This window comes from Capricornis sumatraensis, chromosome 11 (assembly GCF_032405125.1).
Source record: "Capricornis sumatraensis isolate serow.1 chromosome 11, serow.2, whole genome shotgun sequence".
NCBI classification, from domain to species: Eukaryota; Metazoa; Chordata; class Mammalia; order Artiodactyla; family Bovidae; genus Capricornis; species Capricornis sumatraensis.
In genome coordinates, this window is record NC_091079.1 from 45,199,748 (window position 1) to 45,226,622 (window position 26,875).

General features: G+C 42.4%; 1 protein-coding gene across 2 annotated transcripts in view; it reads right to left on the minus strand.

Annotated features, from left to right (window-relative positions):
• CA8 (carbonic anhydrase 8) overlaps positions 1-10,170 on the minus strand; it is a 66,399-nt gene extending 56,229 nt beyond the window's left edge. For both annotated transcript variants that reach the window (XM_068983919.1, XM_068983918.1), the window contains exons 1-2: positions 10,071-10,170; positions 8,407-8,598 (exon numbers count right to left, since the gene is read on the minus strand). In XM_068983919.1, the coding sequence (XP_068840020.1) occupies positions 8,407-8,598; positions 10,071-10,170 (292 nt within the window). The remainder of the gene's footprint in view (positions 1-8,406; positions 8,599-10,070) is intronic.
• Between the last annotated feature and the right edge of the window lie 16,705 nt (positions 10,171-26,875).

Below are 26,875 nucleotides of genomic sequence, written 5' to 3' on the forward strand. Positions count from 1 at the left end.
ATGGATGTTATCAAAACAGACAAAACTCACTGGCTTCATGGACCTTACATCCTTCTGTGATGAAATGCAAATGTATATATTTATGAAGATCAGACTTTTACTGTGATATTTATTTGGTCATTACAGGGCTTCCCTGGTGGCTCAGACAGTAAAGAATCTGCCTGTAATGCCTGTAATGTGGGAGACTCAAGTTCTATTCCTGGGTGGAGAAGCTCCCCTGGAGAAGGAAATGGCAACCCACTCCAGTATTCTTGCCTAGAGAATCCCATGGACAGAGGAGCCTGGTGGGCTACACTCCATGGGGTTGTAGAGTCAGACAAGAGTGAACACCGAACACTTTCACTTTTGGTCATTACACGGTCCTCATGCTCAAGAAAATTCTAATGAAATCAGATCCTCAGGGTCTTACTTTCTATGGGGTTGAAAAGGAACACAAAGAAGGGAAGCGTTTTAACCAAGCCTGGTCCCCAGGGAGAGGTGACAAAGGGGAAGCTGTCAGCCAAGAATTGGTTCTGGTACCTTTCACTTTTGCTGCAGACAAATAATCCAAAGTTAAACCACACTAAAATCACAGGGCCGTGCAAAGCCATAAAAACTGACAATATCCTGAATTCAGAATGAGGTTTATGAGGTTTATGAGGTTCCAGGTAAAAGCATTACCTGTTCATCTCCCACAAATGATTGTGTTTACAGACTACAAATAAATAGCAGCTCTATTTCACCCATCTGGCAGCATCCTCTCAAAGCATTATTCTTCCTCTGGACCATTTACTTGCTTTACAAGAAAACTAGTCATACCAAGAGAAGAACGCTTATCCTGCGTTTATGAATATCAATTTTGCTGAGTGATATTTTGTCACTCAATGGCAGGTTTATTAGTTGTGGTATCACCATGTTCAATAAAATTACAATGAAACATGGAACTCACACTGATGATGTGCTGCACTTCCTGAGAATAACAAACTTGTGAAAAGGACACCGGATACACTGTTATTATTGCTACCACCTCCATTGTCGTGAACGCTTTTTCTCTGATAGGCATGGCCATTACGCTTATAGACGTAAGAGTTCCTTTCAGAAGCTTCTGCAAAATTTGAGAATCCCATGGAGACATGGCACATATACACTCCCCTGAAACTATCTAAGCTTCTATAACCCTTTGCTGAAAACAGATTTGCCAGAGAGTTCAAAGGTTGAGTCCGCCTCATTTCATTCGAGTTCAACACACATGTTTTGAGATGGACTCCATGCCTGGCCATGTGCTTACCACTGAGTGTGTAAAAGGAAGGATATAGCCTTGTACTGGCAAAGCATTCTCAGTGCTGAAGGAACTAAAAGTGATTGCATCAGGGCAGAAGGGAAAGGGGCTTCCCCAATGGCTCAGCAGGTAAAGAATCCACCTGCAATGCAGTGGATAGGAGTTCAATCCTTGGGTCAGGAAGATCCCCTGGAGGAGGAAATAGCAACCCACTCCAGTATTCTTGCCTGGAGAATACTATGGACAGAGGAGCCTCGTGGGCTACAATTCAAAGGGTAGCAAACAATCAGACACGACTAAGAACAGAAGTAAGAGAGAAAAAAAAAAAAACAGAGCAGAGGAAAATGCACAAGGCAGTCAGAACCCAGCAGGATCCAAGCCACAACCAAAGGTGGGAATTGTGGGGGGAGGTGAGGAGTTAGAAAGTAAGTCAGGGAAGACTTTACGGAGGAGGTAACAGCTAAGGAAGTCTTAAAGGGTAAGCTAAGTGCAGAAGTGAGAAACTATACTTCAGAAGCAGAAAGAAGAGGCTCAGAAAGACTCAGAGGTGGGAAATGGCCAGAATGGGTGCCAAGAGAATAAAGTCAGAGGTGTGCAATGACCAAAGGCAGACCTCAAGGTATGAAATTAGCTGGGTTGGGGTGGGCAGATGGCAGTCCATGCAGACAGGCTGGAGTTCATCTTGGAGAATCATCTCTAGTTTTTAAGCAGTGGGCTAATATTTTTGCATTTTAAAATACTACTCCCAAGTCTGGGACTTCCCTCGTGATCCTGTGGTTAGGACTCTCTGTTTCCATTGCAGGGGGGGTACCAGTTCCGTCCCTGGTCTGGAAACTAAGATCCTGCATGCCATGAGGCAAAGCCAAAGAGAAAATGGATTAAAATATTACTCCTAGGTCTGCATAGATGGTAGATCAGCAAAGGGCAAGCCCAACTGTTGAGAAAACTGCAGCCACAGCCAGGCAAAGACACCATGACCAGGAGACAGAGTCTGATGGAGTCATGACCCCAAATTCAGGAAGACCAACGCCAATGGCCCCTGATGCATCCCCCAAAGGATCAGAGGTCCCTAAAGTTCACTCTGTATACGTTTAACTTATTTTTTATTAAAGTATAACTGCTTCACAATGTTCTATTAGATTCTGCTATAAACAACGTGAATCAACTTAAGTACACACATATCACCTCCCTCTGTAGCCTCCCTCCCACTCCCTTCCCATCCTTCTGGGTCATCAAAGAGCATCTCTCAATAGGTTTAAAGACCTTATGACTTCAGTTTAATTTTTAAGGAACCCCAAATGTATTCATAAAACATTCTTAAAAATAGTTATTAATCAGTTCTTTTAACATTTGAAGTCTTCAAAGCAATAATTAACATGTTTACCAGTCCTTAGCTTTTAACCTATAGCTTATTTCACATTAAAGAATAAATATCATCAGCTCATAAATGCAGTGCTAACATCAAACAAGAGGGAGAGGAGGCCAGTTAAACAGGGTCTATAAGCAAAGTGAAGCAGATGAAGATGACAGTCCAGATAATTCAAGTCCCCCAGAGTCAGCTAATAATAAATATGATCATAAAGAAATTCAAGTTTTGCTCTCCTAGTTGTCCTCATTTACAAGAACTGCTCTAAGAAGAGATAAGATAATTTGTATTTCAGGTAGTAAATGATCAATAAATATGTATTAATGGAGGGAGGGCTATCATCTGAGGACCAGCTGAAGGAAATAATTATGTCTGGAAAGGAAAAATAGCAATTTCATGGTATGATGGTAGTAGTCAATATTTTAAAGAATGTCATGTGGAAGGACTATTGCAGGACCTCCCTGGTGGTCCAGTCTGCCTGCCAATGTAGGGACACATGTTCGATGCCAGGTCTAAGATCCCACATGCTGCAGGGCAACTACACCCGTGTGCCACAACGACTGAGCCTGCACGCCCTACAGCCTGTGTGTGCTTTGCAACAAGAGAAGCCACCGCAATGAAAATCCCATGCGCCACAACTAGAGAGTAGCCCCCATCTGCCACAACCACAGAATGCCTGCAAGCAGCACGGAAGACCCAGTATAACCAAAAATAAATATTAAAATAAAATTTTAAAAATAAAAAAAAGAAGAAAGTACAATTACATGTGTTCTGTACAGGTCCAGAATTTCACAATAGAAACAATGACGGAGATCCCAGGACTTTTTGATGTGGTTTCACTCGAAAGCAAAATGGATCCTCTCTCAGGGAGGCATGGATATCTTTTCCTGAGCTGTTCAAGCTGAAGGAATGCAGCTACTGGCCAGAGGGTCTGAGATCAGGGGCTGGAATGGTGGCCTCCAGGGGCCAACCCATTCAGTGAATCTATGATTTGGTCACCTTCCTAATCTCATCTGCTGCCTTATTGTATCACCTACACAATCAGACTATTTTCTTCTCAAGAAGAGGGTCGAGGAAGAAGCTTTGAGAAATTCCATCAATTAAGGACAATGGGGGATGAAGAACCGGCAGAGGAAAGGTAGTCAAAATTAAGAAGAAACCTCCAGAGCTGGTGTGTCAGAGACCAACAGGAGAGTTTCCAAAAATTCCACTGCAAATGCAGCAGAATCAAAGTACTGTAAGGATTTTAAAGTGGTCCTTTGATCGTGGGATGAGGAGCTTACCGTGGTTTGGGAACTTTCAGCAGGAGGTGTGGAGTGAAAGATTTGCGCTCATGACATCTCTCAAATTTAAAACCCCAGATAGAGTTATTAAGGGCTTCCCTCATAGCTCAGTCAGTAAAGAGTCTGCCTGCAGTGCAGGAGACCCAGGTTCGATTCCTGGGTCAGGAAGATCCCCTCGAGAAGGAAAGGGCAACCCACTCCAGTATTCTTGCCTGGAGAGTCCCATGGACAGAGGAGCCTGGCAGGCTACAGTCTATGCAGTCTCAAGAGTCGGACATGACTGAGCAGCTAAGCACACTTATCTAAGGAAACTATACCATAAGGATTATGCTAGAAGCTTTCACTTATTAAGTAGAAGTATTTAAATTATACTACAGTTGTTGTAACTTCTTTTAGTAATTCTGTACTCTTTTTTAATACAAAATAAAAAAAACATTTAAGACTTTTTATACAGACCATTTTTAAAGTCTTTATTGAATTTGTTCCAATACTGTTTCCATTTTGTTTTGATTTTTTGCCCACAAGGTATGTAGGCTCTTAGCTTCCCAACCAGGGATCGAACCCACAACTCCCTGCATTGGAAGTGAAGGCTCAACCACTGGACCACCAGGGAAGTCCCCCTCAAAAATTTTTAATTGTGCTTATTCTACAAAATTTTTATTAAAAAAAAAAAAAAAACAGCATCCAAGGAAACTTCAATGCATTCCTACCAAGCAAAAGAAGGCAAGCAGAACCCTATAAAATGTACGATTCCAACCACATGACATGAAAAACGCAAAACTATGGAGACAGTATAAGGATCGCCACAGTATTGTGATCACCAAGAGCTCCGGAGAGAGACAGAAGAACAGAAGGAACACAGAGAATTTTTACGGCAGTGAAACCATTCTGTATGATATTACAATAGTGGATACATGTCATTAAACATTTGTTCAAGCTCAAAAACACCAAGAGCAAACCCTAATGTAAACTATGGACTCTGGGTATTGATGAGGTGTCAATGTAGGTTCATTAACTATAATGGATGTACCCTCTGGTTACACGCTTTTTCACCTGCGACCAACAACCAGAATACGGACAGCCAGGTGTGAGCCATCACATGGCTTCCCCCAGAGAAATCCATAAACCCACAAAGGCTCCTCCAACAACACAGCCTGCTCCTACATAACTACGTTACTGTGACAGCCACCAGACCTCAATCCCTGCCCACATGCAGAGCCTCTAACTCGACTTTTAGACCCATTACTAAACGTGAACAGAGAGCCAAAGATCACTGGACATTTGAGAAGATCCTCTGGCATAAAAGAGAGAGGCCAAAACAAACACAAGAACCCCAAAATAAAACAGAAACACAGGAGATCAGAAAAAAAGATCCTGTATTCAAGAAATAAACACTGGTAGTTTTTTTAATTTTTAAAATTCATAGAATAAGCACCATATTTTAGAAAGTAAAAATTTAAGAGCAGATTAGAAATAAATATAAGACAATTGGACAAATACAAGAGAGTAGAAGTTTAATAGAAAGATAAAAGTTGAGGAAACCTAACAAAATAAAAGAAAAAAGACTAAAAAAAAGAGTTACTGGAAAAAGAGGGAAAAAACAGAAAACTTCTCAATTAAATAATACAAGAAAGTTCCTGAGAAATAAAAGACAATTATCTTTTGATTTGGGGGCCCACCAAGCACCCAGCACACAGACACACAAGGTATCTGAATATTTACTTTACTCTCACAAGCCCTTCTTCTCAGCAAATTACTAGGAGATGAACTGTGGGAGGGAATAAACCAAAAACTCTCTGAAAGGAGGGAACAGTCTCAAAAGAGGATCAGATCATCCAGCAAACATGGGACTGAACACACAGACAGTCGATGGACTTCCTAGGCCTGAGATCTAGCATACTGCAGGCAATGGCAGTCCCGGTGGGCTGGAGGAGAGAAGGGTGGATGTGAGGGACAGAAGGACTTCAAAGGGCTTTCTGAATGTCCTGGGAGAAGATGTGCCTGCCAGCCGTCAGAGAGTGTGGAAATGAAACCATGATGGATAAACAAAAAATCAAATAAACAAAAATACACTAACGCCAGGGGTGGGGGCCCCCCACATTATTCAATAAAGGAAACAGAACATAGCCTCCGCTGGAAACAATACTTGCCCAGTCATAATAATAAAAACACTGAATTTAAATAACAACTATAATTTAAGTATACAGGAACGATGGGGGGCAAAACTTCCCTGTGCTCAGTTGCTCAGTCATGTCCAACTCTTTGTGACCCCATAAGCTATAGCCCACCAGGCTCCTCTGTTCATGGGATTCTCCAGGCAAGAATACTGGAGTGGGTTGCCATTTCCTCCTCCAGGAGATCTTCCCGACCCAAGGATGGAACCTGGGTAAATATAACGGCTCCAGACACAGGTTTCTTTGTTACTTTTTTTTTTTTTTAGTATGGAGAAATACTGAAAAGGGAGAAACAGTGAAGAAATGACTGTAGTGGCAGAAAGGAGACAGGCCTCTGACGGAGCAAGGTCTCCAAAGAGGCTGGAGGAAGGGGTCAGAGTGTGTGTGCCAAAACAGGCCCAGACAGAAACACAGACAACTCTTCCTCGGTGGTCAGGGGAGGACCGTGTAGGCAGATAGTTGAAACAATGCTTGATGGGCTCTGTTTGGGGGCGCAGTAGGGGGCCACAGAAAATTGTGAATGCTTGAGAAGGCACCAGAAAAAAAATGGCAAACTCAGTGTGATGGAGTAAATTTGATCTTCAAGCAGGAATGAACGCAAATTGTCTTAATTGACAGCATTTGGACTTGCTCATTCCTCTATACTCTTGTGACACTTTCAGAACACCAGGTTGCATTTACAATGACACCATAGAGGACTGTGTTTTCATTAATAGGAATCTTCAAGAACCATCTTACCCATCTGTATACAAACCAACATTCAATCACCACAGTCCCCTGATATGAAATGCATGCTAGTTGTATAGATACGTAAATGTTTATTTACAGAAATGAAACAGTATGTCGACATGAACCAATACAATTTACAGTGTAATACCAACATTACCTTAACATGTTTTTTATGTCAGGACAGTCAGCATTCAATAATTTTACTACGTATTTTAAAATTAATACATGATGTCCCATCATAGATAGCCCTCCCAAAAAAAAAAAAACCCCTGACTTAAATTTGAGTTTATATCTGACTCTGTCTCTTTGACTATACCTTAGATTCTATTTTGGGAAATATCCACACCTTGTCTAGACTCAGAGAAGCTGGGCACACTCTAAGTTAAAGCTCAGGAATATTCACAATGAATAAAATATTCCTAGTTGGAAATCAACACCTGCCCTGTCTAACATTAAACCGAAAGATTTTATGGCTTGAAATATCAAATTTATCGATTCAGAATTAATTTGAGTACAGTTGATCTCATTTATTAAATACTCCCGAATATTTCAACACATTCCTAATTTTACGTTCTTCCCAAGTATAGTTAGTATTCACTATGAAAAGCCAGAAATTAATGCTAATTTTAAAATATTCTGCTCTCCTCTCTCCCTATATTTAAGCAAAAAAGCAATTTCCTTGGTAATTATCCAATAGTTTTTCTAAAAAACATTTCAGATCCATCTCAAATAGGTTCAGAAGGGAGGGGGAGAGTTAAAAAAATAAATAAAAGAGTTTTGTTTGCCATTTAAATCTTTCACTGAGTTTAGAGACTGATTTTGACTGCTATTAATTAAAATTCTTCTTGCCATATTAATTATATTAATATTACTACTAATTATATTATATATAATTATATATTAATATAGTAAATTTAATTTGAAAAGTCTATCTTGGATGCCAAATTATATCAATAAATGCTAATCTTCAGTTTTACAAAGCAGTAAGACGGAATTATAATTATCTAAATGATTTGAGCTAATCAACACGTTGGACAAAATGAAGATTCATATACTTGTGTATGTTGTTGCTCAGTCGCCCAGTCATGCCCAACTCTTTGAGATCCCATGGACTGCAGCACTTCAGGCCTCTCTCTTTCTCACCAGCTCCCAGAGTCTGACCAAGTTCATGTTCATTGCATCGGTGATGCTGTCCAGCTATCTCATCCTCTAACACCCTCTTCTCTTTCTGCCCTCAATCTTTCCCAGCATCAGGGACTTTACCAATGAGTCGTCTGTTCGCATCAGATGACCAAACTACTGGAGCTTCAGCATCATAAATTTGTACATACTTCTCTTCAAATTTCACAGAGCTGGAATTTGACCAACTAAGGTTGTTCCAATAACATCATATAACATGGGACAACCAACTGACACGTTCATAATTTCATCCTTTCAAAATGTTTCAGGAAATAATTCCCCCAAATGCACGCTATGGTATATAAAGGTATCCTGACAACAGAGCTAGGTCAGTCCTACCATTAAGGTCATACAAGCTAAATTGGTTTGGCAATGACTTCTAGTTTAATAAGAAGCACACAGAAACATCTAAAATACCTGATTTCGACTTCAGGATAACCTGAATGGTATGCCCGTCATTGGCGACCTCACAGTCCCGGCAGACCACATAATTTGGGGAGAGGCGGATATCCAGCAGTGAGGGGTCATATCGAGCTTCTCTTGAATTCAAGTTAATGGGAGACTGGTACTCCCCATTAGCATCCGGAAACACCAAGCCCCACTCAACACCTACGGACAAAATGAAGCAAACTTAGAATGCATAGAAAAAATAAGTTACAGCAAAATTTAACATGCGAAAACTAGTTTAAACATTTTTTATGATCCTTGCCATTATTAAGAAGGTAATGATGACTGTCTCTTTATAGAAGACATGGTATTAATAAAGTGTGTGCATTTTTGCATTCATAGGTTGAATGATCTAATGTTATCAAATATCACATCCGGAGCCCCAGACTAACAAAATGTTCTATTTGCCTACGTAGAGGTACTAATTTATGGCTCTAGGAAATTCAGGTCATCTTTAAGTGATTAGAAAAAGAAACAATACCACAAAAATTTCCTGTTCATTAGTTCAATTATGTTAAGTACTTGGAAAATTCCTGTAACTTTCAGTGTTCTTAGTGTGAGTCAAAAAACAAAAATCTAATGCTAGTGAGTAAAAATTTCATAAACAGTATTATGAAGTGTGCATATTCATATATACAGGGCTTCCTGGGAGGAATCTGCCTTCCAAGCAGGAGACATGCTAACCCTAGGTTCTGTCCCTAGGTTGGGAAGATCCCCTGGAGAAGGAAATGGAAACCTACTCTTGTATTCTTGCCTGGGAGATCCCATGGACAGAGAAGCCTGGCAGGCTATGGTCCATAAAGCTGCAGAGTCAGACATGACTTAGCAACTGAGCACACACACACACATACTCCTATATACACATACCTATAGATTATGCATATACAGATAATACTCTTTCCATATTTGCATAATGCAAGTTATAAACTCTACATCTGTTGCAGATATGTAGTCAACATCAGCACCAGTTAGTTGTTAGCTCCATTAGGAGTTATCCTACATCTTCAGGGATACATTTTAGGAAACTAAACTTTTTATACAAGGTCAATCCCCATCTTGCCAGGCCCACTGATTCAGCTCAAAAACTTAGGACTTGTTCAGAAAAGGTAGAACGGTGTCAGCATCCTTCTAGAAAACTCAGTAGCTCAAATAGATACTTTCTCCCCGCAGGCAAGCAAGAAAACAGTTTCACGGACGCGGTAAGAGACAAGAATCTAGAAAAGAGTGAATATATGCGTTTGTATAACTGGATGACTTTGCTGTACACCTGAAACTAACACAACGCTGTAAACCAAAGAATGTTTTTTTCAAAGAAAGAAAATAAGAGTTTCAGTAACGCTGCATTCTCCAGCGTTAAGGCTGCTCTTCTCGCTACTAGCCAGACGGAACGGTCACCAACGCAGCCTTCGGGCTCGCCCACCGGACGGGGACAGATGCCAACCGCTGCCCGGCACCAAGATCGGGCTCCCAGAGAAGCACGCGGGTGATGGGCACGCCTGCTCTGCCTGGAGCACCTGCTGCCCCTAAACGGGCCGGGGACCCACGTGGCAAAGAGGGGCGGCGGAGGCGCGGGGAGCGCGCCAGAGCAGCGGAACCCACCCCGCGAGCCAGCCTCCGGACGCGCGGCGGGTTACCTTCCTCGTAGCCCCACTCCACACCTTCCTCCTCTTCCTCCTCATCCTCCTCCTTCTCCGGGAAGGCCACGGAATCTTCGATGAAGCTCAGGTCAGCCATGGGGAGGCCGTGGGTCCCCTTGGCGCTCTCGCCGGCGGTGCCTGCGCGCCCCTGCGGGGCGAGCGCTCAGGGCGCGAGTCGGGTGTAAGCGGGGAAGTGTGAGCGCGCGTTCCAGGGGGAGCACTCCCGTAAGTGTGAGCGCGCGTGTGTGAGAGGGTGATGAGTGTGAGCGGGGATGAGTGTGAGAGCGTGCGGTGAAAGGCAACGTGGATGCGAGCACGCGCGCGTGCCAGGCGGGAGTCTTTCGGGCGGCGGGCCGGGAACTCGCAGCCTGATTCCAGCAGGAGCGCAAGAGAAGCGGCGGCTCAAGGAGCGCGAGCAGGCAGGTTATAAACCCGACCGGGGCGGGGCTGGCACGGGAGGGACCGCCCCTGCGCTCGGGCCGGGCCTGCGGTGGACCGCAGGGAAAGGCCGGGGCTCCGGGCTGTAGCTGTGGAAACGGCGGACCCCGCCCCACCCCCAACGACACACACACCGGAGCCTCCCAACACACACACAGCCCGCTCCCGCGCCTTCCTTCTAGAACCCCGGGGTCTACCCTGAGCAGCCAGTGCGCAGACCCTTGGCCAGGGCTCCTTACCCTTATGTATTGTCATCTGACTCCAGGAAATACCACAAAGAACGAAGAGGGTCGGGAGAACAGAGATGAATTACCCCGATGACAGAGGGCTTGAAAACCCCTTACCAAAACCAAAAAACTTTCCCGCTCCGAATCTTTATCATTGAATATTCACTTTTTAATTTAATTCATCCTTAGAGAGCAGTGGAAACGAGTACGGAAAATTTTCCAGGAAGCCTCTGGTTCCTACAAATATTTAAGGGAAAAAAAATTGTTTTAATCTAGAGAAGTATTTTAGGGAAATTTTTCCATTTAAAAAGGCATAAGGAGTGAAAGGCAATAAAAGAAGGCTGTTTAGTTTTATTTCAAGCCTGGGTTGCTGCTTCGGACGCAGCTGGCTGTGTACACAGCTCCCAATCGCCCGGGGAAATAGTGTAAATAATGAAACGCACACATTACATAACAAACAGGAACTTTCCTGCTCCAAAAAGTCATCTCTTGAATATGCCTCTCAATGCAGCATGAATGACTTCAGCCTCCTGTTCCAGTCAATAACCTAGGGCAGGTTAACCTCGCATTTTTGGGACTGTGTGCCTAATACAACCCACTCCAGTGTTCTTGCCTGGGAAATCCCACGGACAGAAGAGCCTAGCGGGCTACAGTCCATAAGGTCACAAAGACTGGGACACGACTGAGCATGCACGGGGGACGACGAGCGTGAGGGGTAGGGGGGAAGGACAGAGGGGAATGGAGGATAGATACAGCCTTTAAAAATAATGAGCACTGTCCCAAATATTAACCACTTTCTACTTAAGTTCTTCTAAAGAGAACATTTTATTTCTTTGTTTTTGTTTTTTTATCTCAGTTTTATTTATTTATTTATCTTACTTTACAATATTGTATTGGTTTTGCCATACATTGACATGAATCTGCCATGGGTGTACATGTGTTCCCCATCCTGAACCCCCTCTCCCACCTCCCTCCCCATCCCATCCCTCTGGGTCATCCCAGTGCACCAGCCCCAAGCACCCTGTATCATGCATCGAACCTGGACTGGCGATTCGTTTCACATGTGATAATTTACATGTGTCAATGCCATTCTCCCATATCATCCTGCCCTCTCCCTCTCCCACAGAATCCAAAAGACATCTATACATCGAGGTCTCTTTTGCTGTCTCGCATACAGGGTTATCATTACCATCTTCCTAAATTCCATATATATGTGTTAGCATACTGTATTGGTGTTTTTCTTTCTGGCTTACTTCACTCTGTATAATAGGCTCCAATTTCATCCACCTCATTAAAACTGATTCAAATGTATTCTTTTTAATGGCTGAGTAATACTCCATTGTGTATATGTACCACAGCTTTTTTATCCATTCATCTACTGATGGACATCTAGGTTGCTTCTGTGTCCTGGCTATTGTAAACAGTGCTGCGATGAACACTGGGGTACACGTGTCTCTTTCAATTCTGGTTTCCTCGGTGTGTCTGCCCAGCAGTGGGATTGCTAGGTCATATGGCAGTTCTATTTCCAGTTTTTTAAGGAATCTCCACGCTGTTCTCCATAGTGGCTGAACTAGTTTGCATTCCCACCAACAGTGTAAGAGGATTCCCTTTTCTCTACACCCTCTCCAGCATTTATTGCTTGTAGACTTTTGGATAGCAGCCATTCTGACTGGCGTGAAATGGTACCTCATTGTGGTTTTGATTTGCATTTCTCTGATAATGAGTTTCACAGTCTTGAACATTTCAATCAAGTTTCTTTTTAGAAGTAGGTTCATAGGTTCATCAAATGCTGCAACTCACAGAACCCAGGAGGATCTTGATAATAAGATTGCTTAGAGACCTTGAGCTCATCAACAATGTCCATTCCCCTCTGCACCCAAAATTGCATGGATGCTAGGTGGCAGCCATTGGGTGACCACCAATTTCATTTAAAGGAGCATGTGAGTTATAGAGATGTTTGCCAAACCAGAAGACAGCAAAATCTCCTGGAAAAGCTCAGTTTTCCATGAGTAAAAGGTATGCCATATGTCATATGCCATATCTCCCCACAGATAGGCTGAAAGATTGAATAGTTAATGCTGGATTTTGCTTCTCATAGACAAATTTGCATATAGCCCACAATGTATCACCATTCATAAATCTAGTTAACTACTAGACAAATGTATATTTACCCATATTTGTTCTCTGTGAATTTTTCAACTTCATGTGTATAATGTAACTGCTCTCTGCCAGCCTAGGGTACCCTGCCCAACAACATATGAACCATTCCACCGTGCCTCCACATATTCAATTAACAGCCTTAATTGCTTTGAGACTGTGTGCTTCAGATTTCTGCTAATTAATAGCACCTTAAGACCTTCTCTTCTCAGATCCCCATACTGTATTATCACTAAAGATGGAATTTCTATTTCTAGTTATTATAAGGTATCTGTCACCATGAAAACCTAAACACATAGATCAAAGATATAGGCCAATTCTTTGATTTACAAAATAGAACAAGCACACCTAAATCTAATATCAGAAAGTCTAAAAATATTCATGCTCTATATTATGAACATAAGTACTCTACAGAGCCCTCTGTATAATTTTAATGCATTTCAGCCTAATATCATATTTAAGTCCTTAAATTAACTGTATATTGCTCTCTTCCAGTGTTTGCATAACTGAGATCAAACCACATCCTAAAACTATTTATTGAAACTAAGACCTATGTAACTAATTACTATTTTATACTAAGAAAAGGAAAATAGAAACACCTAAAAGGAACAAAATAATCTAGATGGCGCAAGAACAAAGGGATACTGGTATTATTTCACAGAACTTCGCACTTACACAACCCTCTGCTCCCAGTCTTTTCTCCCCCTTTGCCTGTCTTACCAAGGCTTTCTTATTGTACTGGTGAGTTTGAGCCCTAGAAGTGTCATTAACAATCATTACCTTCTTCTTTTATGCACGTATGTTCTGGAAACACCTCAAGAATGGAGCTAGCATTTGCCTGTCAAGAGGCTTCGAACCAGATCCTCAATTGCTGAACTTCAACAACCATGAATTGTGTTCCTTTGTGTGCACTTCTCTGTACTAGGCACTATGGGAGACCCTAAGATGTATAACATCCTGTTTCTGCCCTCAAGGAATTCACAGTTGTCCTGGGGGTGAGGAGGTAGAAGTAAACAATTAACCATAATAAAGGCAATATATTAAATAGAGACACAAGTACCATCACATCTAAGGAAGATGCAGTTCATACACAAAGGAGCGATCAAGGGAAGTTTCTGGGAAAAGACAGAATTGGAGGTAAACCAAAAAGGCTGAGTGGAGCTTTTGGTGGCCACTGAGCGACAGAAGCATTGCCAGCGCGACTGGTGATGCTGATCACGGGCTTGTTTCAGATCCATTTTCTCCTCTAACTGCCTTGTGTGACCTGCCAAAACCCATCCATGATCCTCAAAACAGGTGGGCTTCAGTGGGCTTGTGTCTGAAGTAAGACACTTCTCTGGTTGTTTCCTTTGCCAGTCTGATTTTTGGTTTGTAGGTAAAGACGTCAAAAATTTCTTCACTATATACACTTTTGATTTCTGAAGTTTTTAAGCTTTGTTTTTTAGGCAAGTTCTGATTCTTTTTTGGGGGGTGCGTCAGTTTTCATTGCAGCACTTGGGCTTTCTCTGGTTGCCGAGCACAGGCTTTAGAGCATGTGGCCTCAGTAGTTGGGCTGAGCAGGCTTAGTTGCGCTGCAGACTGTGGGATCTTAGTTCCCCAACCGCGGATAGAACCCAAGTCCCCTGCATTGGGAGACAGATTCTTAACCACTGGACCACCAGGGAAATCCTTGATGTTTTCATATTTCTTTCTTCAGCAGATTACTCTCATATTTTTCCCGCTTCAAGTCACACTTGTCAATCTAATTTGTATGACATGTTCTTGGTCTCTTGTCTTCAGAACCATCAGCTTTTAATCTTAGGGTTCTGTGTAACTGTGGTAAATTGTGTAAATTATATTCCTGTCATTTTCTGGTCCCTTCTGTGAGATTGTACCTCATTGCTTTGACCAATTAAATATGAGTGATGTGCACATACCACTTCCCAATAGAAGCTTCAGGAGTTATTGTGTGGGTCCACCACCATATTTGTCTCTCTGCCCCAAAATGACCCAGTCCAAGAAAAGCACTGCTCCTTCAGTCAGTCTGGATCCTGGAATGAAAAACATAGAGGTCAGAATCACAGCCATTCTGAAGTCAGCATGTAATGTCAACGAGAAATAAACCACTGAGATGGTGGGACTGTTACAGCAGCATAACCTAGCAAAGCTGACTGTTACAGTAGTCATTCAGGGAAGTACAAGGGTAATCTTCATTGGCTCAAATGCTTGTTTACATCTGTCTCTCTTTTCTTTTTTTCATAGTAAAAGTACCTCTCTGACTTGTAAGGAAACCAAACCACCTTAAACAATGCCCTGATCTCTTCCTTGCAAACTTTTTAGCAGCCCTGGCTCTACCTGGGATCCTCACAACTTCACCACACCATGAGAAAGTCCTTAGATATTGAAACCCTCCCATCTCTTACAGTAAATATGGGCCATTGCCCCCCTCACTTCTCTGAGATCACACCAATTACACCTGGGACTCAAAGCTTCCTCCAACACCAAAATGACAGGGGCTGAAGTGGGGACATCTGAGATCATTATACTGATGGCTCCATATCTCTCTTTATAGCAGGTAAAACTTTCTGCAGAGTAGTCTGCCAAATAATAGCCCCTACTGTGTTGTGTTGTGTGCGTGCTCTGTGGTGTCTGAGTGATCCCAGGCACTATAGCCTCCTAAGCTCCTCTGTCCGTGGGATTTTCCAGGCAAGAGTACTGGAGCAGGTCACCATTTCCTTCTCCAGGGCGTCTTCCTGACCCAGGGACCAAACCCGTGTCTCTTGGGTCTCCTGCATTGGCAGGCAGGTTCTTTACCACTGTGCCACCTGATATCCCCTACTCAAGTGGTTAAAGTGTGTCCATAACAACCCTGTGTATATCTCTAGCCCTGAAATGAAGATCATGTTTGAAATTAATATTGTATAATTGCCCCAATAGACAATGAGCTCCCCAATAGCAAGAGGTTCGTCTCATTTCTCTCTGTATCCCTTCATGGTAGGACTCAGAAATGAGCCTCCATGTTCCCTCTGATTAACCTTTACCAATATGTTAGTGCAATAAAAGTTATGCTTGCTACAGTGGAAGCTTTCAGGGTGCAGTGGAGCCACAAGAAGGGAGTGACCAAGTTTACTTGGTGGCAGGTGTGTCAATAGGGGCTTCATAAAGGAAATGACATGCGAGCTGGGTTTTAGAAGATAAATAAGTGTGCTTTTACCCGCAGAAGGGAGGAGGAAGCCAGGCAAGAAGGGCATTCCAGTGCAAAGGAAAAACAAACAGCAAAAACTCGAATATAGAAGCCAGCCTGGGCTTACTTTTCAATCAGGTTTATTTTCTTTTTCTGAGGTGTTAATAGAAGGTTTTCTGTGCTGTCAGTGAGAAGGTAAAATGATACCTTTAATGGTATGTCTCTGTTTTAGTGACTTTTTGAAAAAGAGTCTCAAAGTAGTCTCATGACATGAAATAAAATACAAAATAGATGATAGGTGGGTACACACTGTTGGCAGAACAATAATACTAAGCATGTATTGAGGGGAATTCCCTGGCGGTTCAGTGGTTAGGATGCAGCACTTTCACTGCTGGGACGCAGGTTCAATCCCTGACTGGGGAACTAAGATCCTGCAAGCCACAAGGCACAGCCAAAATTATATAAATAAAATTAAACATAAATAGAATAAAATAAAAATGTATTGAGCCCTCTTGACATGAAGGGATGAAGCAGCAGCTAGGTTAGAGTAGCCTGCTGGCCACACTCGTACTTCCATTCCCTCAACAAGGACACCTCCCTCTGCCTTACAACATGCTGTTGGCAGTAGGAGATGCAGCTATGCTTGTCATGTAAAATGACAGGGCAACTCACAGAGAATATGTGAGCACTGCAATCATCTCCAGCAGTGGCTGCTGTCATTCCTGTCCTGAGGCACATGCGGGCCGACTCCTGTTACCCTTCCCCCAACTCAAGGCTGGCTGTGTGACTTGCTTTGTCCAGGAGACTGTGGTGGCATGACCCTGGGCAAGTTTAGGACTTAGCCTCTGAGAGGACTGGCCAATTCCAGTTTTGCTCTTAGGAACCAGTCATCATGGAAGAAACTCTACCTTCTTGAGCCAGCTTTGCTGTGAGGAAGCCCAAGCTAACCACATGACAACACCGAGGCACAGGTGAGCAGGACCTTCCAGCCCCTAGCAGCCTCAGCTAAGTACAGCCAGGTGAGTGGCCCCAGCTGACAATATGGGGAGCAGAAAAAGTGCCCGTCTGAGTCCTGCTGGAATTTTTAACCCACAGAGTTGTGAGAAATCATAAATCATTGTTTAAAGCCACTAAGCTTCAGGGTGGTTTATTATGCAGCATAAAGAACTGAAACAGCAGTAACGGTGTACCGGACGCTGTGCCAAGCATTTCTCATAGATTGTTTCCTTTAATTCTCATAAGAGTTTCAATAATATCATCCCACATTCAGATGAGAAAAGAAAGGCTCAGATGGTCTGTGGTCACAGACAGAGGAGGTGGGTGACCTAAGGTCTGTCTCTCTCTAGAACCTATGCTTAGAACGGCCAAACTGCCTGCCTGCAGAGCTGGTGAACCCAGCCCCCATGCTCTGTCTCCACAACCAGGAGAACATGGGTTGTAGAACAGTCAGAAGCCAGACAACTTAAATTCGCATGCCAGCTCTACTGCATCCTGTCTCTGGGCAAACTGCAGGATCCTCTCTCATGGGCTGATGATTTGCTAATCGTATGTTATATATGGAGCTTCCCCGGTGGCTCAGTTGGTAAAGAGTCTACCTGCAATGTGGGAGACTGGGTTCAATCCTCTAGAGAAGGAAATGGCGACCCACTGCAGTACTGTTGCCTGGAGAATTCCATGGACAGAGGAACCTGATGGGCTACAGACGATGGGGTCACAAAGAGCTGGACATGACGGAGTAACTAAGGCTTATTATGTGCGTGTAATATGATTTCGATCATTAATTCATAGTAATATAACAAAAGGTGTTTTTTAGTAGATGAAGAAACTGAAACTCAGAAAATTAAGTGCTAGACCAGTCTTGGCAGCCAGAGTCAAGAGTAGCAAAAATAGAAGGGTCAAGCAAGCTGAGGAAGGAAGCTTGGGAAAAGAGCCGTGCAAAACTAAAACTTTTTTTAATTAATAGACTTTATTTTCTGAGCAGTTTTTGTTCCAAAACAATTAAGCAGAAAGTACAGACAGTTGCCACCTACCCCCTCACGTCAGCCTGGTTTCCCCTATTATTAGCATCTTGTATTCGTTGGTACATTGGTTTCAATTGATGAGCCAATAATAACATACGTTATTATTAACTAAAGTCCATAGCTTACATTAGGATTCGCTCTATGTGTTGTACATTCTGTATATAACTTTAAGACTCTGATTAGGTGTAAGTTATTCTGCGACCATGCGTGAGTCCATCTCTGTTGCTCCTCTGACCTCTCCCCTGTCTGTTCTTGTATTTGTCTTACCCTCTGCTCCAACCTCAGGCTTGCCCTGCTGACTGATCTGGTTTCTTCTGATGGACTTCAGGGTCGTCTCTCATTAGCTGGTGATTTGCTAATCACCTTTTACGTATTATATGTGTAATGTGATTTGCTCATTAATTCATAATGATATGACAAAAGGTATTTTTTATTGATGAGGAAACTGAAACTCAGAGAATTAAGTGCTTTGCCCTGTTCACACAGCTAACAAGTGCAGGAGTTAACCAAGTATAACCAGCTCTATGGCCAAGACTTATTCCATACCCATTTCCTACCTGTTACCTTAGAGTCAGTTTTTAGCCACTGTTTTACCAAAATCCCATTCAGAATGTCATTAGTTATTCATCCATTTATATTTGCAACCGTCTCTCAATGGGATATAAATTAAGTGCTTCCTTAGTTGATCTAACAGGGGCTTCCCGAGTGGCAAGTGGTAAAGAATCTGCCTGCTAAAGCAGGAGAATCACAAAACTCAGGTTTGATCCCTGGGTTGGGAAGATCCCCTGGAGTAGGAAATGGCAACCCACTCCAGTATTTTTGCCTGGGAAATCCCATGGACAGAGGAGTCTGGCAGGCTACAGTCCACACGGTTGCAAAGAGTTGGACGCGACTGAGCACGCACGTGCACACACTCTTGAAAACTCTGATGGAGACATGTATCTTATTAAATAGATTATTATCCTGAGCAGAATGGATCAGTGGGACATTGGAAGGTGGGACAGTATAATGACTGTGTTGTGTAACAAGCTTTGATCTTGATCAAGTCATTTAAGCTCTTTGCCTCAGTTTCCTCATCAATAAAATGAAGACAATAATAGTACCAAACCAAAGCGGGTATGGAGAGGATCACCTAAGTTTAAATAGGTAATGGACTTAAACTAAAACAGTCAGTCCTCCTGTTAATAGGATGCCTGTTGTGAAAATGCAGATTTGTTCCGATGGAATTGATATATTAGGGAACAATTTGAGCATGCCAAGACTTTCCTGTTTGGTCAGGCCACTTTCTTTTCTGTGAGAAACAGGAGACAGAAGCGGAAAAAAACTGCACCCAGTTGACCTGAGTCTTGTAGAGAGCATATACGCACACACGCAGACATCAGCCAGCTACATCTGACCTGACAGCTCTCCGTCAGACTTAAAGTAACCTTCTTTTCACCCCTTCGAAGTAAGTCATATGCTGCAAACACTTCCACAAGAAAAGCATCAGGTCTTTTCCAAGTTAAAATGTCATACTTATTTTTAGCGTTTATGCATTTCTTAACCTTAAACAAGTGTTAAAAATCTCCTTCCATTTTATTCAGTTCCTTTGGGTTTTTTCAGTATGTCCCTGATGAAGGATTTGAATATTGTACCCCAACTCCATGTTCCCCAGAAGTCTTGTGACTATTTTTGCCAATTTTGCAGAGCACAATGTTTTTTAGGAACACATGTATCACATTATATAGCAAAACAGACTGTATCTGCCACTGATAAGCACTCAAATAGTGTAATTATTATAGTTGTAATGATAAGAAACTGACATTTGGTGTACATTACCTGGCTATTTTTGTACATCATGTTATCTTTTGAGTTGATTATTGCCATGATTAGTTTGATTATTGTCCATCTTTCTGTTGTTATTATTGTTGTACTCATATTCAGGAATGTCTCTATGATTTACATATTTGTGAGACTGCCCAACATTCTAAATATTATCTGTTTATTTTTTCATTGGAAAATAATTGCTTTGTAATGTTGTGTAGTGTAGTTTCTATCACACAATGTAAATCAGCTGTATGTATTCATATATCCCTCCCTCCTGAACCTCCTTTCCATTCCCCTCCTATCCTCCTGCTCTAGGTCATCACAGAGCACCGAGTTGAGCCCTCTGTGCTGTACAACAACTTCCCACTAGCTATCTATTTTACACAGGTAGTGTTATATATAGGGCTTCCCTTGTGGCTCAGCTGGTAAGGAATCCACCAGCAATGCGGAAGACCTGGGTTTGATCCCTGGGTGGGAAAGAAACCCCGGAGAAGGAAAAGGCTACCCGCTCCAGTATTCTTGCCTGGAGAATCCCATGGACTCTGTAGTTCATGGGGTTGTGTTATATCTGTGTGTTATGTATATTGGTGCTTCCCTGGTGGCTCAGGGGTAAAGAACCCACCTGACAATGCAGAAGGTATGAGTTTGATCTCTGGTCCAGGAGGATCACCTGGAGAAGGAAATGGCAACCCACTCGAGTATTCATGCCTGAAAAAACACCATGGAGCCTGGTGGGCTACGATGGATGGCATCGCAAAAAGTTGGACACAATAGAGCAACTGAATAACAGAAACAACAACAAAGTTTATACATGTCAATGCTACTCTCCTTCTCCCCCCACCACTGTGCCCACACATCCATTCTCTGTCTGTGTTTCTATTTCTGCCCTGCAAATAGGCTCATTAGTTCCATTGTTCTAGACTCTACGTATATTCATTAATATGTATTTGTTTTTCTCTTTCTGACTCACTTTGCTCTGTATGACAGACTATAGGCTCATCCACTACAAAGGACTCAATTTCATTCATTTTTATAGCTAACTATTACTTAAATAAATGCAATCAATGTTAATCCTATAAGCAGATATGGGAAAACCACACTTCACGCCAAAGCAGGGCGGGAAATAGGCAGTGTGGACAAGTATGAGTCAAATACTGTTGAACTTACTTACTCATGTAATCCTCATGACAACTCTGTGATGTCATTACCACTGTTTGACAGGTAAGGAAACTGAGGCTCAGAGAGTTTATATAACTTCTCCCAAAATAGCAGAAACAATAATTGTGAAATTAGGATACATACACAGTCTGCTAGCTTCAGAGATTGTATAGCTCCCATTATGCCCATAAGAGAAGGTTGTGAGTCAAGACACAGGTTGGACAACCAGTAAATACCTACTGACTGATCACTGAGGCAGAGAAGGCAATGGCACCCCACTCCAGTACTCTTGCCTGGAAAGTCCCATGGATGGAGGAGCCTGGTGGGCTGTAGTCCATGGGGTCGCGAAGAGTCAGACACGACTGAGCGACTTCCCTTTCACTTTTCACTTTCATGCATTGGAGAAGGAAATGGCAACCCACTCCAGTGTTCTTGCCTGGAGAATCCCAGGGACGGGGGAGCCTGGTCGGCTGCCATCTATGGGATCGCACAGAGTCAGACACGACTGAAGCGACTTAGCAGCAGCAGCAGCAGACCACTGAGGAGCTAAAGTCTGTCTTTCAGAAAGTCATTTGACATTCAAAATGTATTAGATTCCTACCAATATACACCATATATAGTGTCAAGATGTTAGCTAATTAGACCTCACTGTTTCTCACGCTGACTACTGCAGTTGCCTATTAACTGCCCACTCTTCCCCACTCTATCCCCCACCACCACTCTAAAGTCTATTGGGTTGGCCAAAAAGTCCATTCAGGTTTTTCCATAAAAGAGTACAGAACAAACAGAATGAACTTTTCAGCCAACCCCGTATCCTGACTGTTCTATGCTCTCAAAACTCCCGTGTGTGCACTCCACACAGAATCTGTCTCAGCTAGGTTGAATCAGCGTTGCTCTTCTGTGACCCCTCCAACAGTCCATATTTTTCACGCTGCCTGTGGTGTTTCCCCCTCCAAATGGAGAACCTGTCTGGCTCATCTTCCTGCTCCCCCTGCTCACCATCTACAGAACTCTGCTCAAATTATTTCTTGCTGGTTGTTAAGACTCTGTGCTTCCAGTGTAGGGAATGCAGGTTCAATCCTTGGTCAAGGAAGAAAGATCCCACATGCCCATGCCGTGTGACATGGCCAAAAAATGGACAAAACAAATTCTTTCTCTCTAGGAAGCCTTCTCCCACCTCCCACAGTTTTCCAAAGAAGGTGCTATTCTTGAAGCATTTGCTTCCATGTCTTTCTCCAGCACTTGAGTATAAGCTCCCAAAAGACAATGTCTACATTGTATTCATCTTGGAATCTCCCAGACTTAGTAAGAGTCAGGTACTCAAACTAAATGCTTGTTAACTGACTCACATGACCAGATTTTCATCGTTTTAAAAATAAACCAGAACAAATGTTTTGGAAAGTCCATAATTTGACTCTAAAATGAAAATTCTGGCTCTGCTAAGAATGGTTCGGAACCCTTCCAAGCAAACGTAACTGAATTGTACTGTTTCATGTATTACAGACTTTGAAGGTCAAAGTCCTATTCTTACATGGAGTCTCTGAGCCACAGTACAATTCAATCAGTTCTTTTTTATAGAACACTTCATAAAATTTTATTACATTTTGAAAGTCTTTACATTTTTATCTTTTAAAACCACTGAAGTTTTGCCCTCCTTGGGAATTGCCCCAGCTTGGATAAGCTTTTCTCTGTAACAGAAGCCTGATAGGAACCTGCTGTTCCAACCAGGGAGCACATCCAAGGCCATTTATGTTTCGAGTTGATGGAAACCTTGTGCATTTGTGATGACTAAGAGAAAATGACCCTGCTGCCTGTCAGAACTTGGGAAGGAGAAGAAACTATTTGTTTCTTCATAAGGGTCTGTGTTTCTTTGTATCTTCTAAGAAGAAACTTTGGTCTTCTTGGCTACCAAGACTACCCAGACCTGTCTCCTTTTCCAAAAGACTGAAATGCCGCTCCCCTTTCCCTTTTCTCCCTTTTCATAACTGTTTTGATATCAACTGATGATTTTTGAGGGGGCAGACCAAAAAACTTGTGCAAGAAATACAGGCTTTGATAGCATAAGCTGAAAGAGGGTATGGGTGGATAAAGTCATTGGATAAACATCAGTGGGCAAAACTCTTACTGAGGTTCCCAAGGAGAAATCTAGATTATTTCCAGTTGGAAAATGATTTGGTGTCAGTACATGAGATGCAGTTTGTTATTTGCCAATATCTGGAATAACAAAATTAAGAAAGCTCCTCTTAGAGATTAAAAGATTTTTAGGAAACATTAAAAGGCCTATTTCATACAGTTAATAAGTTTTGAAAAATTATGATATAATTTTTAAAATCTGTAGCTTCAAGAAAGATTTAGATACATTCAGGGGTTCAACAGCCAATGGATATGTTGCCAAAAAAAAACCCAAAAAAGTAGGGCTGTTTATGCTTCCCGGGCCTCACGCATTGGAAAGTTGTGTCCCATCACTGAATGCCCTTTATAAGAATGTAACAATATAAAAGTGCACTTTTGACTTAGTCTTATGTTAATGTTTACTTAGTCTCATTGAAATCTGTAACCGGCTGTTGAAAGTCAAATGCAAATAAAACACTAGGTGCTGAAGAACGAGATAATGATATAACAGAGGAAACTTCAACAGATTTTGAGAGAGGCAGAACCCTTTGGAGTCCCACCCTGAAAGTCTTAATTTCAGTGAACAAAGAGTCAGACCGAACTTAACAACTAAACAACAACAACGAGGCTGAAGCTTGAGAATGTAAATCTCTATGACTCCAAAATATTATTTTAAGTGAATTTTAATTAATGAGTTAAATAAAATCAAATATTTGACACACACTCATTTTACTTTTGTGGTTTTACTGTTCTGAACATTATGCTGCAACACTCCTGAAATGGGACTCCTAGCGCACAGGAAGACACGCTGGATGCTGTCTAAGCACCATGGCCTCCTCTGCTTGCCTGGTCGCTCCATCTCTCCTAACTCCAGGACGTTCTAGTGACCCCATTAGCACTGCTGAATCAAAGCACTTCATTCTTTTCTTCACAGACGATACTCTAGCTGAGTTTCCACTACCCAGTACCTTTAATTTTATAGCTCAAATGCTAGATTTTTTTTTTTTACATCTATGCCCTTCAATTTTAATGTTGAGAATTTGAGTACATTATTCCAGCCTGAAGAAACGACTGTCATATCATTTATGTCTTTATCAAAGTGTAACTACGTGCTCAATCACTTCAGTCCTGTCCAACGCCTTGCGACCTTATGGACCATAGCCCACCAGGCTCCTCTGTGCATGGGGTTCCCCAGGCAAGAATACTGGCCTCCTCCGGTGGGTCTTCCTGACCCAGGGATCGAACTCACACCTCTTATGTCTCCTGCGTTGGCAGGCAGGTTATTTACCACTAGAGCTACCTGGGAAGCCTATCAAGGTGTAAACGGGATATTAGAAGTCACTCATAACCCAGTCAGAACTCAGGGAGGCATTTGTTGAGCAAAGTCTGCTTCCACAGGTTGGATGAGAGGCAGGAGGAGGGAAAGGATTCCTCGCTATAAATGAGGTCAAGCAGAGACTGCTGCGGTGAGGTAGGGCTGAAACTTACAGTCTGCTCTTTAGGAAGGACAATGCAGAACTGTCTGCTATTAATGCCCTCATGTGATATTATACTTCAATAAAATGACCCTCCTCAAAAGTATATAAAATTAAGACTATAAAATTACTAGAGCCCCTTCAAGGGCCTTGCCAAGGACCCCATGAAAGTGAAGGGCACTGAGCCGAGCTTCTTTGGCTTCCCCGTGAATCTGCTCCGCATTTGCCAACTGGCTGGCACAGAGCAGGTCCTCAGTACCTGGTGGGGCTGATTTATATACAGTCACAGTTTTTATGTCATTTGTTTCTGTGACTCCCAACCTCTTAAGAAAGGTATGTATAAGACTCTGTGCATCTGGTTTTTAGGTTTATTTCAAAGTTATCCTGAGCTTATTCTGTTTTCTCTTTTAGATATCTCATCCACAGCTATTTTCAAGTGCCTGAAGTTGTTATTGTTCAGTTGCTAAGTCTTGTCCGACTCTCTGCGACCCATGGTAGCTCACCAGGCTCCTTTGTCCATGCGATTTTGCAGGCAAGAACACTGGAGTGGATTGCCATACATACCCTCCTCCAGGGAATCTTTCTGACCCAGAATCAAATCTGAGTCTCTTGAGTCTCCTGCATTGCAGACAGATTCTTTACAACTAGTACCACCTGGGAAGCCCTACATAGCTTTAGAACAATATACTTAAACAATATGTATATGGCACTGAATCGCTATATGCCATTCTAAGCATTCTGCAATTGTTAATTCAATTAACAATCCAATTGGGTAGTGCTGTTATTCCCATTTTCCAGATGAGAAAATTGAGTCTCTGAGAAGTTAAAAAATCTGTGTGATTCAGACTGTAAGTGATGGAGACAGGATTTGGACTGTCTCCCTTCAGTTTCCACACTTTTACTGCTGTGCCAGGCCACCATAAGAACCTGAGTTTAACCTGATATGTTTGTCAGGAAATGCTTCTAAAACTTTAATGGGCATACACACCTCTGAGGTTCTTGTTGAAAAGGAGATTCAGGTTAAGTTGGTCTGGTTTGAAGTCTGATATTCTACGTTTCTGACAAGCTCCCAGGTAATGCCAATGTTGACGGTCCAAGGACCACGCTTTGAGTTCAAGGGTCTAGAATCTGCTGTAGTTTTTTTTTAAATATACACATTCATAGATCTTTTTTTCCATGTCTCCTCCTGTGCTTGTGAGGAAATTCTCTACAGACTTTATGTACGGCAAGTCCCTTGCATACAAATGAGTTCTGTTCCAAGCTTGTTCATAAGTCCAGTTTGTTCATTAAGTTGAACAAAGTTAGCCTAGGTACTCAACTAACAGTTGACTGTATAGTCCTGTACTGTAATAGGTTTGTAATACTTTTCACACAAATAATCCACACACACACACAAAAAAAAACAAAATAAAGAAACCATTTTTAATCTTACAGTACAGTGTACAGTACAGTCGTGCAGCGCAGCAGCTGGCACACAGGGACTGGCATCAAGTGAGCAGACAAGAAGAGTTACTGACGGGAGGCGGGAGAGGAGGTGGGAGATGGCAGAGCTGAAGGACCGTCAGCAACAGGAGACAGCGGGCGAGCTGAGCTTGACTCACGCCTGGTGTTGATGGCACAGGTGCAGCCTCCTTGCTGGAACTAAAGGCGTGTTAGCATCTTTGAAAGTTCACGACTTGAAGGTCTGTATGTAGAAGAATTATTGTATCATCACCACCTTGAATACTCGTGGCTCCAGTCAAAACCATCCAGCACTGGCATATCCCAAGTGGAGCGAAGAGGTGGCCAGAAGTCAGGAGAGAAGCAGAACCAGGGAAGCAGGAAGAAAGAAAAAGTCCGGGTGCAGCTACACACAAGCTTCTTGTGAAAGTTATGATGCATGCGTGTGTGTTGTGTGTATGTGTATAAACCCCCTCTGGATTTTAATTTCAAAACAGATAATGCATTTCCAGGCCTTATAAATCATGCATTCTATACATATATGTCCTTGGTCCACTGAAGAGATGAGGTTATTGCAAATATCTGCATCATCACTGGGTCCAGATTCATCCCCTCAATCAAAAATAGTGAAACTTAAATCACCTTCTCCTTTGACTGACTTTTCCAGACTGCCTAGTTTATGTTACAAACTACGGTTCCTCAAAGGTTCAATGAACTCTGTAGTGTCATCTTTTCACCCATTAAATAGGCAATTTCCTTTTTCTTAAAGGAATTCAGGATTTGCCCCCCAACTCTTTTGAATGCA